The sequence below is a fragment of the Oncorhynchus kisutch genome, linkage group LG15 (assembly GCF_002021735.2).
Source record: "Oncorhynchus kisutch isolate 150728-3 linkage group LG15, Okis_V2, whole genome shotgun sequence".
In the NCBI taxonomy this organism is placed as follows: domain Eukaryota; kingdom Metazoa; phylum Chordata; class Actinopteri; order Salmoniformes; family Salmonidae; genus Oncorhynchus; species Oncorhynchus kisutch.
Window position 1 is genome coordinate 67625187 of NC_034188.2, and position 15991 is coordinate 67641177.

General features: G+C 42.9%; 1 protein-coding gene across 2 annotated transcripts in view; it reads left to right on the forward strand.

The window, feature by feature from the left end:
* Nucleotides 1-15991, forward strand: part of zgc:77784 (Ig1_Robo domain-containing protein) — an 82325-nt gene that overhangs the window by 37702 nt on the left and 28632 nt on the right. For both annotated transcript variants that reach the window (XM_031790900.1, XM_020503283.2), the window contains exons 3-5: nucleotides 12326-12483; nucleotides 13108-13228; nucleotides 13300-13438. In XM_031790900.1, coding sequence (XP_031646760.1) covers nucleotides 12326-12483; nucleotides 13108-13228; nucleotides 13300-13438 — 418 coding nt within the window. The remainder of the gene's footprint in view (nucleotides 1-12325; nucleotides 12484-13107; nucleotides 13229-13299; nucleotides 13439-15991) is intronic.

The following is a 15991-nucleotide window of genomic DNA, read 5'->3' on the forward strand; positions in this document are numbered from 1 at the left end:
GAAGAATCTCAAATATATTTTGATTTGATCGCCCTTTTTTGGTTACTACATGATTCCTTAACTATTAAATAACACATATGTCTTCACTATTATTCTACAATGTAAAGTAAAGATCCCTCCCAGACCCTTTGCTATGAGACTTGAAATTGAGCTCTGGTGCATCCTGTTTCCATTGATCATCCTTGATGTTTCTACAATTTGATTGGAGTCCACCTGTGGTAAATTCAATTGATTGGACATCATTTGGAAAGGCTCACACCTGTCTATATAAGGTCCCACAGTTGACAGTGCATGTCAGAGCAAAAAGCAAGACAGGATTGTGTCGAGGCACAGATCTGGGGAAGGGTAACAAAAAATGAGTTTGCTAAAAGGCACCTAAAGGACTCTCAGACCATTAGAAACAAGATTCTCTGGTCTGATGAAACCAAGATTTGGTTTCTTTGGCCTGAATGCCAAGCGTCACATTTGGAGGAAACCTGGCACCATCCCTACGGTGAAGCATGGTGGTGGCAGCATTCTGAGGGGATGTTTTTAATCAATTTTAGAATAAGGCTGTAACATACCTATGTGGAAAAAGTCATGGGGTCTGAATACATTCCGAATGCACTGTTTCTAGGCTATCTGCTCTAGTGTGGTGGTTTTACACACACTGAATTTTTGGTTTGTTTCATTTAATATATTTCATAAAATGTCATTCACTTCTCTTGAAGTTAAATAAAATATGCTAGATTTGAAACAAACCTTAGTCTGTACACCAAGTTCTTTTGCTTGTTTTTTGTCCATCCTTCAGCTACCCTCAACCCCTGCCATCGATCCCTGAAGACCATCCAGTTTATTATTATTATTATTATTTTTTTTTTTTACAAAACTACAGATTGTAAACGTGCTAAGGGTAATATTATTGATCGATTGACTGACTTTTCAAATCACCCAGGAGTGCAATTTGTCGAGTTAGCTCCAGGTAAATGTTGTAATTAAGAAAGTTGACATTTACGCGATTGATTTTTCTATTGCTCATTTGCGTAATTTTGTATCAATTCATAAACCATGTGCCATAGAATCGGTACAAATCAAATCTTTCCCCAACTATTTTGCAATGATTATGGCACTATTTATCATAATTTTGTTTAACCAATTATGGTATTTAATGCAGGGCCAACAGGCAAGTTTCTTACTTTCTCCCCCTTCCATAAACCTCTTCCATTTGTGCAGTAATGCTGCAATTAGTTGGTTTTAATTTTGGGTAGATCAGACATGTTGTCACGGGTGTCGTTGGAAGTGGACCAAAGTGCAGCATGGTGAGCGTACATTTTATTTTATTCGCCAACAAACGACAGAAACAACCGTGAAGTTTACATGGCTAAGTGCCACAAACAAAGTTAACTACCCACACTGAAATTAGGGGAAAAAGGGCTACCTAAGTATGATTCCCAATCAGAGACAACGATAGACAGCTGTCCCTGATTGAGAACCATACCCGGCCAAAACATCGAAATAATGAAACCTAGAAAACAAAAAATAGAATGCCCACCCCACATCACACACTGACCTAACCAAATAGAGAAATAAAACGGCTCTCTAAGGTCAGGGCGTGACACATATCCATATTTTTGTAAGCTGCATGTGTGACAATTCCACCAGTCCTATTTATGATATAATTTACAAAGATTATACCGTATATATATATATATATATATATATATATATATATATATATATTTTTTTTTTAAACATTTTTTTTAATCAATTAGTATATTTGAGTTTAACCATAATATTTGTTCTGTCTTTTCTGGTGGATTAACCTGAAATTGCAACCAACTTTCTATGGCTTGTTTTAAAAATAGTGACATTTTGGAGAGTATTTCATTTTCAAATAACCGAAAGGGAAATATTGTAATCTGAACAAAGGGTAAATGCCCTTCTTGAACATGGGGTGAGACATTCTTACTAATCTGCTAGAAAACCAGTTCAGATGTAAATATATATTTTGTATGACTGAAGCCTTTAGTGAGGTCTAATGCTTTAAAATTAAATTATTTCTGCCCTCCAAATGTATATTATTTTTTTACATTTTGTCTGGTTTGCCGTTCCAAATCATGACTAAAGAGTTAATCGGGTGATTTTATTATTTATTTTTTTCACAAATTTCCACAGGTATTTGCCTTTCCATTGTAGCAATATCTGAGCTGAATTTTTTTTTTTTACTTGCTTAAAGGGCTTTACAGAGACGTCCGTCTTCTCCTGATGGTTTTTTTTATGAAGGAATTACATTTTTGGCTGCAGCTTGTTTCTTGGCCTCTTCTACACTACAACTCTGCCACCGGTCTCTTACGTAAACCCTGAAGAAGAAATGCAGATGAGATGCTTTCTGTATGGACAGATATCATGTATACTACTTTCCATTACTCTTTTTCTTGTCATAATTATTTACATAAAGGATTCAAGATTTTGAATAATCGAGTTGGCTTTAACAAGTGCCTAAGGATGAATTTGTAGGCATGAGTTTACCGCTCGTCCAAGCATTCAAACACAACGGGCTCAAGAGACCTAGAACTGCCTGAGTCCCTCTTTAACCTCAGTAGACACAGACAAAGGCTGGATTAAATCAATCCCGCTGGCTCTATTAGCCATGACACAGCAGTAGCAGAGAGATGACATTGGACCACCTTTTAATCGGTTTACTCCTACTGTACTGAGACAAAAGAACAATGGCTGGCTGACCATCAGGTCACTTTATTCTAGGACCTGCCTTGGGAAGTAGGGGTGCTGAGGGTGCCCTGAAAAAGCAGAATACAGTTTTTTTTATATAAAAAACAAAATAAATATTTTTTTCACAGAAGTAGTGCACTGGGCCTATAATAGTCCTGTATTAGCTGACTGGTATAGTCGTATGCAGCGTTGGCAAAAAGCGACTGACAATTAGTGTGTTTATCTTAAGATAACTCGTTGAGACAACTACATATCACAATCGTAGCAAGTATACATTCCCTCAATAAAGATGTTATGAGCAAAGTCGATGCTATTAGGAAAGGGGGAGGGTGCCAGGACAGAGAAGAGCTTCGGACTGGGCTGAGCGGGAGCTGCCTTGTGCTGCTGTACACAGCTCCCCACTTTGTCTGCTGTTTAGTGTTTTTTCATCATGAATCTTGTTCTGGAGGAAGCTCTGCAGAATGGTCACTAGCTGGCATAGCCACAAAGTCATGAAATCATATTTTAAATCTAACCGTAACCACACTTCTAACCCTAATGCCTATGTAACCTTAAATTAATACCAAAAATCTCTTTTTTTCACATTTTTTTTTTTTACAATATAGACAATTCTGACTTTGCATCTAGCGGATATCTCTCAGTTCTGCCTCAAGGACAAGACTCATCCCAATTAGAGTCAACCTGCACTCTGTCCCTCCAACATCCCGTTCGACAAATCCCCCAAACTCTGCCCAACATCTCAACCCTGTCCCCTACGCCACCTTTCGAGTCCCCTTCCAACCTCACCTTCTCCCTACACACCCTATTCCTCCCATCCTGCCTTTAGACTGTTCAGTGAATCTGATCACTGACTGATGTTTAGTCTGCTGGTGTAGTGGTGTTCATAGTGAACTGACTGACAAGGGCCACACGGCAATTCAGACCATTACTTTATTTTTATGAAGCCCATTATTACCATGACTACTCTCCCAACTCCCCCCTTCAAAACATTAACAGATGGCCACTTCGACTGCACTAAAGCTGCACTCTTGCAAAACACTATATATTGAGATTAATGTCACTTAAAGATACAGTGGTGAATATTCTGGGAATATTCTTAATCTCTTCATCTGTATATCCCTGAAACATGAAAAAATGTATGCACTCACTACTGTAAGTCGCTTTGGATAAGAGCGTCTGCTAAATGACTAAAATGTAACAGTAATTATAATAGTAAACATAGTAGTAGTAATGGTTAGTCATTTAACCACACTGTTTAAAATGAGCTGAAATAATAGCAGGAGGTGAATATGGGTTTTATTTATCCTCAGGCCAGCCCAGGACATTAGGTGCCCCTTTCTCCACTCTTGTCACCGTAAGGTAAGGTTGGGATAGTTCAGATTCAGGAAGTCCTAGTACTTACTCACCATCCGTGTGAATCAGGTCTGGTAGAAATACTGTGTTTTGGACTTTACCTCAGGAAGTTCCCTGGCCATCTGTCTGTCTGAGAATATCAGGAGATTCCTGTGGTGCCATCATTATTTCATAAAACTATAATAGTGTGTGAAATGAAAGTGATTAACTCATTGGCTCTATAGCCATGTCTTCTCTTCAGTTCCCTCAACGTGGCCCAGTGATGGTCTCTGTGCTCCCGGTCTCGTCTCTGCACCGGCCCTTTACAGACTGAGCTCTAAAAATAATACACTGCTTTCAATTAGCCTTCAGCTATCTGACGCTTTTCAAACAAGCAGCCAGCTGAGTTGGGACTACTGAACAGACTGTTGGGAAGGGTTTGTGCTTTGACAGGTTATAGTTCATCCATCTCTCGTCTTAAGAGGGGGGGGGGGGGATCTTGTGTTGGTCTCCTTGTTCTGTGGGTGGGATGGGAGGTCGGGGTTCCGTTAGACAGATGTCAGATGTCAGGACAGATGTCCAGGCCCCGCGTGCTTCTAAATGTCCCCTGAAACTTCCCCCCTGCCTGTGTACTTAACTCACCCCAGACTGTAGGTGAGCAACTCCTACTAGTTGGATGAGCTGATAGGCCTTGTGTATCTTAGATTCAGATGTGGTGGGTGTATTACAATCTGAGACAGAAAAAACTCCAGTTGATGATGAAGAATTCTGACAAGCTTTTTAATGTTCTGTACAAGACTTTACTTTAGAAACAAATGGGTAACAGAAGTGACATTTAAACTTTTAGAAAAGTCGACATCAATGACAAAAGCCTAGTTTCAGTTGGGGAATTAAATGTGCTTCATTATAATACAAATAAAATGCCTCCAAATGATCAAAAGTAGAGCTACTGCTGCATTTGAACAGGCAGCGACTTCAGGCAGGCAGAGAGTGTGTGACAGATTGTCTCATTGGTGGGCTGGCGAGAGGGAGGGGGAGATCGACAGATGACCACTTCAATCCTGACAGCGGATCTGAAACGCAGCCTGCTCAGCCACCATTTGTCAGCTTCTCAGAGATTGGAATATTCATAGCATCACGTTTCCCAAGATAATTGCAGCCCTCACAACTTAAGACAGAAGGGAGACACTCTATACGCTCTAGATGGCTGTAATAAACTAAATGAGATGGTAGTCAGTCAGTCACTGTGGTTGTGAAATATAAATGCCATGTTAAAAGACACAAATAGCTGCTGTGCTGAGGAGGGATCTGTCAAACACATGTCAGGGGATAAGTGACGGGGTCGTGTGGCTTAGCTGGAGAGATGCACAGTTGGAAGACAGGACGAGTTCACTAATGTGTTTAGATTAATTGATGTTTGAGATTGGACTAATTCACAGCATATTTGCAGTACTAATGAATTTGATTGGGTGTTGATGCATTACTGTGTTAACAGATGGATAGTTAGGCAGGCAGATAGTCTTGGTCTGATTCTTTACTTTGTAAAATGCCAACCTGAAATATTTATAAAGGTATAAGAAGAGACATTGATTATTCTGAAGTAGTATGTGTGAGAGAGAGAGAATTTTCAAGGCTGGAGTAGTAGTGCTGCGCAGGTTACCTGAGGCTGCCAAGTCAAGCATCTCATCCGGTCTTCATTTGCATAGAAAAGGCTGCTAACCTCACTGTGAGACAGTGACAAAGATCACATTCCTTTTTTTAGTTTTGTCGTTCGTTGTGTCAAACTGTCATATTTGTAGCGTAGCACCCCGTAGCACCCCATAGCACCCCATATTCCGGCGCCGACAGAGATGGCCGCCTCGCTTCGCGTTCCTAGGAAACTATGCAGTTTTTAGTTTTTTTACGTGTTATTTCTTACACTAGTACCCCAGGTCATCTTAGGTTTCATTACATACAGCCGAGAAGAACTACTGAATATAAGATCAGCGTCAACTCACCATCAGTACGACCAAGAATATGTTTTTCGCGATGCAGATCCTGTGTTCTGCCTTACAACCAGTGTAACGGAGTGGATTACATGCAGCGACCAAAAAAAACGACTCAGAAAAAGAGGGAAACGAAGCGGTCTTCTGGTCAGACTCCGGAGACGGGCACATCGTGCACCACTCCCTAGCATTCTTCTTGCCAATGTCCAGTCTCTTGACAACAAGGTTGATGAAATCCGAGCAAGGGTAGCATTCCAGAGGGACATCAGAGACTGTAACGTTCTCTGCTTCACGGAAACATGGCTAACTGGAGAGACGCAATCCGAAGCGGTGCAGCCAGCGGGTTTCTCCACGCATCGCGCCGACAGAAACGAACATCTTTCTGGTAAGAAGAGGGGCGGGGGCGTATGCCTTATGGCCAACGTGACATGGTGTGATGAAAGAAACATACAGGAACTCAAATCCTTCTGTTCACCTGATTTAGAATTCCTCACAATCAAATGTAGACCGCATTATCTACCAAGAGAATTCTCTTCGATTATAATCACAGCCGTATATATCCCCCCCCAAGCAGACACATCGATGGCTCTGAACGAACTTTATTTAACTCTGCAAACTGGAAACGATTTATCCGGAGGCTGCATTCATTGTAGCTGGGGATTTTAACAAGGCTAATCTGAAAACAAGACTCCCTAAATTTTATCAGCATATCGATTGCGCAACCAGGGGTGGAAAGACCCTGGATCATTGTTACTCTAACTTCCGCGACGCATATAAGGCCCTGCCCCGCCCCCCTTTCGGAAAAGCTGACCACGACTCCATTTTGTTGATCCCTGCCTACAGACAGAAACTAAAACAAGAAGCTCCCACGCTGAGGTCTGTCCAACGCTGGTCCGACCAAGCTGACTCCACACTCCAAGACTGCTTCCATCACGTGGACTGGGAGATGTTTCGTATTGCGTCAGATAACAACATTGACGAATACGCTGATTCGGTGTGCGAGTTCATTAGATCGTGCGTTGAAGATGTCGTTCCCATAGCAACGATTAAAACATTCCCTAACCAGAAACCGTGGATTGATGGCAGCATTCGTGTAGAACTGAAGGCGCGAACCACTGCTTTTAATCAGGGCAAAGTGTCTGGTGACATGACTGAATACAAACAGTGCAGCTATTCCCTCCGCAAGGCTATCAAACAAGCTAAGCGCCAGTACAGAGACCAAGTAGAATCTCAATTCAACGGCTCAGACACAAGAGGCATGTGGCAGGGTCTACAGTCAATCACGGACTACAGGAAGAAACCCAGCCCAGTCACGGACCAGGATGTCTTGCTCCCAGGCAGACTAAATAACTTTTTTGCCCGCTTTGAGGACAATACAGTGCCACTGACACGGCCTGCAACGAAAACATGCGGTCTCTCCTTCACTGCAACTGAAGTGAGTAAGACATTTAGACGTGTTAACCCTCGCAAGGCTGCAGGCCCAGACGGCATCCCCAGCCGCGCCCTCAGAGCATGCGCAGACCAGCTGGCCGGTGTGTTTACGGACATATTCAATCAATCCCTATACCAGTCTGCTGTTCCCACATGCTTCAAGAGGGCCACCATTGTTCCTGTTCCCAAGAAAGCTAAGGTAACTGAGCTAAACGACTACCGCCCCGTAGCACTCACATCCGTCATCATGAAGTGCTTTGAGAGACTAGTCAAGGACCATATCACCTCCACCCTACCTGACACCCTTGACCCACTCCAATTTGCCTACCGCCCAAATAGGTCCACAGATGATGCAATCTCAACCACACTGCACACTGCCCTAACCCATCTGGACAAGAGGAATACCTATGTGAGAATGCTGTTCATCGACTACAGCTCGGCATTCAACACCATAGTACCCTCCAAGCTCGTCATCAAGCTCGAGACCCTGGGTCTCGACCCCGCCCTGTGCAACTGGGTACTGAACTTCCTGACGGGCCGCCCCCAGGTGGTGAGGGTAGGCAACAACATCTCCTCCCCGCTGATCCTAAACACTGGGGCCCCACAAGGGTGCGTTCTGAGCCCTCTCCTGTACTCCCTGTTCACCCACGACTGCGTGGCCATGCACGCCTCCAACTCAATCATCAAGTTTGCGGACGACACAACAGTGGTAGGCTTGATTACCAATAACGACGAGACGGCCTACAGGGAGGAGGTGAGGGCCCTCTGAGTGTGGTGTCAGGAAAATAACCTGACACTCAACGTCAACAAAACTAAGGAGATGATTGTGGACTTCAGGAAACAGCAGAGGGAACACCCCCCCCCCCCCCCCCCCCATCCACATCGATGGAACAGTAGTGGAGAGGGTAGCAAGTTATAAGTTCCTCGGCATACACATCACAGACAAACTGAATTGGTCCACTCACACAGACAGCATCGTGAGGAAGGCGCAGCAGCGCCTCTTCAACCTCAGGAGGCTGAAGAAATTCGGCTTGTCACCAAAAGCACTCACAAACTTCTACAGATGCACAATCGAGAGCATCCTGGCGGGCTGTATCACCGCCTGGTATGGCAACTGCACTGCCCTCAACCGTAAGGCTCTCCAGAGGGTAGTGAGGTCTGCACAACGCATCACCGGGGGCAAACTACCTGCCCTCCAGGACACCTACACCACCCGACGCTACAGGAAGGCCATAAAAATCATCAAGGACATCAACCACCCGAGCCACTGCCTGTTCACCCCGCTGTCATCCAGAAGGCGAGGTCAGTACAGGTGCATCAAAGCTGGGACCAAGAGACTGAAAAACAGCTTCTATCTCAAGGCCATCAGACTGTTAAACAGCCACCACTAACATTGAGTGGCTACTGCCAACACACTGTCAATGACACTGACTCTACTCCAGCCACTTTAATCATGGGAATTGATGGGAAATGATGTAAATATATCACTAGCCACTTTAAACAATGCTACCTTATATAATGTTACTTACCCTACATTATTCATCTCATATGCATACGTAGATACTGTACTCTATATCATCGACTGCATCCTTATGTAATACATGTATCACTAGCCACTTTAACTACGCCACTTGGTTTACATACTCATCTCATATGTATATACTGTACTCGATATCATCTACTGTATCTTGCCTATGCTGCTCTGTACCATCACTCATTCATATATCCTTATGTACATATTTGATATTATCGGCATATTCAACAGCGTTTAAGAAATATATTACCTTCAACCATGTTATCTTGTGATCAAGCCATCAATGTTTTGTGATTTGGTGTCGTAAAAATGTTAGCTAACGGGTTAGCAATTAGCATGTTTGACATTTCAGTGGAAATGCTGCTACTACTATTAGCTTTTTGATAAGAGGTTTAGCAAAAAACGACGGCCTGTATTATCGGCATACGGTCTCCAGTTATTGGCCACCTCATCTTGTAATTGAACAAAATTGTATCTGTTTAAAAAAGAGACCCCAACCTCGTATCTGAAGTGTTTACTAGATAGTTGGCTCGGCCTTCCAGTCCAGTAAAAAAAGAGACTTGCCTGTAAACCTTTCATTGCGTAACCTGGTGCACCCTCCTGTAGTCTCTTAAAAATGGTTCTTCAACATCTTCTTCAGTGTTGTAACCAAACAGTGTCTCATTGTTTGTTTTACAGATTAATCTTATGTTTTGAGAAAGTAGATAACAGTTTAATTCTAACATGAGTATGAATACTGTTGGATATTAAATGATTGGTCTGTTGTACAGTCGAATTTTACAATATACAGTGTGTCCCACAAAGTGTGTATGTATATATGTGTATATATATATATGAAGTTGTTGACAGTGTTTTGATATGCAGTTGGGTAAACGGTTAACAGCACAAATGTTTTGCATGTTTATCCATTTAATGTTTCAGAACAAGTTATCCTGATTATTGATTCTTATATATATATATATATATATATATATATATATATATATATATATACTTCAATGAAAATCGGTGGTCAGATAGCTAGAAGGGTGTCTTTATTCGTAAAAACGTTATTTTACAGGCCATTTAAATGTTGAGGTTGACGTGATTTAATCCTCCAAACGCTAGAGTGTCCGAAGTTCGGGGGTGTCCGATGTTGGGGGGAAATTAGCTAGTGCGGAGATGTGTATTATCATAGTTTCCAGTATGAGACAGAAGCATTGCATTAATGTGTGATGCCATTTTTCCCTCTGACACGTTACATTTTTCATGTATTTGTTTACTCTGTGTTGGACTAAGATATGAATTATTCATCCACTTTGGCAGTAGAGACTGCAGAATAGGATGCGGCACAGGAAACATCAAAACACTGCACAGCAAGGAAGTTGCCAGGGATTTGAACTGTCATGTACAAGCACAAAACACAATGTACTGCTCTCACCCAATCACCTCATTTTCCTCTCGTCTAACCTTCAAACAGAAACTCTACATATAAAATATTGCTCAATTTGATTTCAAGGACAATATTTGACATTGCACTTGTGATGACATTGACAGAATACCGCATTGGAGATGGATGTGTACTCCAATTCTGATATATACAGTGGGGCAAAAACGTATTTAGTCAGCCACCAATTGTGCAAGTTCTCCCACATAAAAAGATGAGTATTATAGGTACACTTAAACTATGAAAGACAAAATGAGAAGAAAAAAAATCCTGAAAAATCACATTGTACGATCTTTCATGAATTTATTTGCAAATTATGGTGGAAAATAAGTATTTGGTCACCTACAAACAAGCAAGATTTCTGGCTCTCACAGACTTGTACCTTCTTCTTTAAGAGGCTCCTCTGTCCTCCACTCGTTACCTGTATTAATGGCACCTGTTTGAACTTGTTATCAGTTTAAAAGACACCTGTCCACAACCTCAAACAGTCACACTCCAAACTCTACTATGGCCAAGAACAAAGATGTCAAAGGACAACAGAAACAAAATTGTAGACCTGCACCAGGCTGGGAAGACCTGAATCTGCAATAGGTAAGCAGCTTGGTTTGAAGAAATCAACTGTGGGAGCAATTATTAGGAAATGGAAGACATACAAGACCACTGATAATCTCACTCGATCTGGGGCTCCATGCAAGATCTCACCCCGTGGGGTCAAAATGATCACAAGAACGGTGAGCAAAAATCCCAGAACCACACGGGGGGACCTAGTGCAGAGAGCTGGGACCAAAGTAACAAAGCCTTACCATCAGTAACACACTACGCCGCCAGGGTATCAAATCCTGCAGTGCCAGACGTGTTCCCCTGCTTAAGCCAGTACATGTCCAGGCCCGTCTGAAGTTTGCTAGAGAGCATTTGGATGATCCAGAAGAAGATTGGGAGAATGTCATATGGTCAGATGAAACCAAAATATAACTTTTTGGTAAAAACTCAACTCGTCGTGTTTGGAGGACAAAGAATGCTGAGTTGCATCCAAAGAACATCATACCTACTGTGAAGCACGGGGGTGAAAACATCATGCTTTGGGGCTGTTTTTCTGCAAAGGGACCAGGACGACTGATCCGTGTAAAGGAAAGAATGAATGGGGCCATGTATTTTGAGTGAAAACCTCCTTCCATCAGCAAGGGCATTGGAGATTAAACGTGGCTGGGTCTTTCAGCATGACAATGATCCCAAACACACCGCCCGGGCAACGAAGGAGTGGCTTCGTAAGAAGCATTTCTAGGTCCTGGAGTGGCCTAGCCAGTCTCCAGATTACAAACCCCATAGAAAATCTTTGGAGGGAGTTGGAAGTCTGTGTTGCCCAGCAACAGTCCCAAAACATCACTGCTCTAGAGGAGATCTGCATGGAGGAATGGGCCAAAATACCAGCAACAGTGTGTGAACCTTGTGAAGACTTACAGAAAACATTTGACCTCTGTCATTGCCAACAAAGGGTATATAACAAAGTATTGAGAAACTTTTGTTACTGACCAAATGCTTATTTTCCACCATAATTTGTAAATAAATTCATTAAAAATCCTACAATGTGATTTTCTGCATTTTTCTTTTTAATTTTGTCTGTCATAGTGTACCTATGATAAATTACAGGCCTCTCATATTTTTAAGTGGGAGAACTTGCACAATTGGTGGCTGACTAAATACTTCTTTGCCCCACTGTATATCTCATATACAGAAGTTTTCATTTGAAAGACAACATTCTTAATAACATGCATGTAATCAATTAATAGATAATAACGATCAGCTGTATTCTGTGGTTTGAGTCTGTCTATTTTCTGTTTTACCTACCTGGTAAAATAATGGTAATATGAATAGATAGACTAAACCATGCCAATGCTCTCCTCTCCCAAGTTCTGAGGGATGACTTCCGCCAGGCCCCCAGTGATGTGGTGGTGGCAGCCGGTGAGCCAGCGGTCCTGGAGTGTGTTCCTCCCCGCGGTCACCCTGAGCCCACCGTCTCCTGGAAGAGGAACAACGCCCGCGTCAGCAACAAGGATGACCGCATCTCTGTGAGTCTCGCCTATATGACCCCTGATCTAGGACCCCTCGTTACAGAATCAAGCTCATTAGAGTTTACATACACAAGTTCCAACCCAAAGCTCACTGAGTCAGTGCAGTTCAATCCCAAGTCAACCCAAACTGTTTCAAAGGCCATTAATATAATGAATGATGCATGGTGATGATGGTGGAATCATTAATGATACAGTGCCTTGCGAAAGTATTCGGCCCCCTTGAACTTTGCGACCTTTTGCCACATTTCAGGCTTCAAACATAAAGATGTAAAACTGTATTTTTTTGTGAAGAATCAACAACAAGTGGGACACAATCATGAAGTGGAACGACATTTATTGGATATTTCAAACTTTTTTAACAAATCATAAACTGAAAAATTGGGCGTGCAAAATTATTTTTGTTTGAAGCCTGAAATGTGGCAAAAGGTCGCAAAGTTCAAGGGGGCCGAATACTTTCGCAAGGCACTGTACTTGTTGATGATGGTGGAATCATTAATGATACTGTCTATGCATTTTGTAGTGCTGATTTCAGATGGTGGAAGTACTGGCTCTCCTCTGAAAAGCACAAAGGCTAATACATGACGTGAAATGATGACCTGTCATCACTGTCTTGTTTTTCAGATGCGTGGGGGCAAGCTGATGATCTCCCACACCAGGAAGAGTGATGCTGGCATGTATGTGTGTGTGGGCACCAATGTGGTGGGAGAGCGGGACAGTGATCCTGCTGAGTTGGTGGTGTATGGTGAGTCTCGTGTGTGTGTGTGTGTGTGTGCACACGTGTCTTCGTGTGTAACTCGGGGTCTCTCTTTGCAGAGCGTCCTGTGCTGATGCGGAGGCCGGTGAACCAGGTGGTGATGGAGGAAGAGACCATTGACTTCCTGTGTGAGGTACATGGAGACCCCGCTCCCACGGTACGCTGGCGCCGAGAGCAGGCAGAGCTCCCCCGCGGGAGGTGAGGACACATTGACAGACAGGTCTACTCACTAATAGAAAAATTAACTGATTGAATTGCATCTAAAGAGAGACAAAACACCCAGCGATACATTGATTTTATGGAGTCCTGAAGGTACAGAATGAGGGAAGTCCATTCACCAGGGGTGCACAGATTGGGTTCTACTTGTGTAGAGCTCATGTCCCTTTGCCCTTCCAATCTCCAAAGTGCCCTTTTGGGCGGTGATATAATTTTCCTCAAAATGAATTTGTTGTATAATATTGTTTCATTGTTGTTCTGTACCCACTGCCTGCAAGTAGTCGTGATGTCATCAAGTTTGCTAATCCCATAACCCACTCCGTCAGTTGGTAGCGCCTGTTGATCTGCCCTGTGCGGAGCTCACGCGTGCCTGGTATCCAAACATGCATGGCTTGAGAGATGCGGTCACTACTTGAGTATGTGTAGCTAGCTACCTAGTTTAAATATCAACAGTATTGTCAGAGTAGCATAATATTTCATTTAACACCCGCTTTAGCCTACATCATCAATAATATTCGCTCTGGTTGGCTGATACACACAGCATAGAGAGGCAGAAAGACATAGAGAGGAGACGCTGCATCAACGACCCTCCAACCCAAACTCACCGTTTTTTTTCAGTCAGAGTTGCACGTGTCAGGGCAGCAGCAACACAGGCAAGCTAACCACCATATACTAAAATATCCACACAAGCCACTAGTCAGCCAGCCATATATCATGAGATAGAAGATTATGAATATTATATTATGTAGTTATTTTATACAAGCATTGAAAATAAATCATAATCAGTCAAATAAATCTCACTAGCTAACTAGCAGATGTACATCAATCATCAATTTGAATGATCAGTTGATAGCCCACCCTCCTTTTTGATGTCAGTCATGTGTTTAGGAGGCACTGTAGCTAGCTTGCTTGCTTTGTGATGAGTGAATGTGTTGCAGAAATAAATAGGGGGATGCTTTTTAAGGTGTGTGGGGGGTGTGATACATTGATTGATGGAGTGCTGGAAGACAGGACTGACAGAATTAGGGAAGCCCACAGAACTGACAGAATTAGGGAAGCCCATTCACCAGGGATGCATATGCGATTAATGTATGTGACCTAGAAAGCACAGCTACATTTAATTACTCATTAATTCATGCCTTCCCTTCCCTCAGCCAATACAAATTCATGAATGGGAGGCCAGTGAGGATTCATTAGTTTTGACATGTACAGTACCAGTCAAAAGTTTGGACACACCTACTCATTCAAGGGTTTTTCTTTTATTTTTACTATTTTCTACATTGTAGAATAATCATGAAAACATTAAAACTATGAAATAACACATATGGAATCATGTAGTAACCCAAAAATATATTTTAGATTCTTCAAAGTAGCCACCATTTGCCTTGATGACAACTTTGCACACTCTTGGCATTCTCTCAACCAGCTTCACCTGGAATAATTTTCCAACAATCTTGAAGGAGTTTCCACATATGCTGGGCACTTGTTGGATGCTTTTCCTTCACTCTGCGGTCCAACTCATCCCAAACCATCTCATTTGGGTTGTGATTGGGTGATTTGTGGAGGCCAGGTCATCTGATGCAGCACATCACTCTCCTTCTTGGTCAAATAGCAACACAGCAACTATTAAAACATTTCCAAACCAGAAACCATGGATTGATGGCAGCATTCGCGCGAAACTGAAAGCACAAACCACTGCTTTTAACCAGGGCAAGGTGACCGGAAACATGACCGAATACAAACAGGGTAGCTATTCCCTCCGCAAGGCAATCAAACAACCTAAGCGTCAGTATAGAGACAAAGTAGAGTTGCAACGGCTCAGACATAAGAGGTATGTGGCAGGGTCTACAGTCAATCACGGATTACAAAAAGATAACCAGCGCCGTCGCGGACCAGGATGTCTTGCTCCCAGACAGACTAAATAACTTCTTTGAACACTTTGAGGACAATACAGTGCCACTGACACGGGCCGCTACCAAAACCTGTGGACTCTCCTTCACTGCAGCCGTCGTGAGTAAAACATTTAAACGTGTTAACCCTCGCAAGGCTGCAGGCCCAGATGGCATCTCCAGCCGCGTCCTCAGAGCATGCGCAGACCAGCTGGCTGGTGTGTTTACGAACATATTCAATCAATCCTTATCCCAGTCTGCTGGTCCCACATGCTTCAAGAGGGCCACCATTGTTCCTGTTCCCAAGAAAGCTAAGGTAACTGAGCTAAACGACTACCGCCCCGTAGCACTCACTTCTGTCATCATGAAGTGCTTTGAGAGACTAGTCAAGGACCATATCACCTCCACCCTACCTGACCCCTAGACCCACTCCAATTTGCTTACTGCCCCAATAGGTCCACAGACGACGCAATCGCAACCACACTGCTCTATCCCATCTGGACAAGAGGAATACCTATGAGAATGCTGTTCATCGACTACAGCTCAGCATTTAACACCATAGTACCGTCCAAACTCGTCATCATGCTCGAGACCCTGGGTCTCCACCCTGCCCTGTGCAACTGGGTACTGGACTTCCTGACGGGCC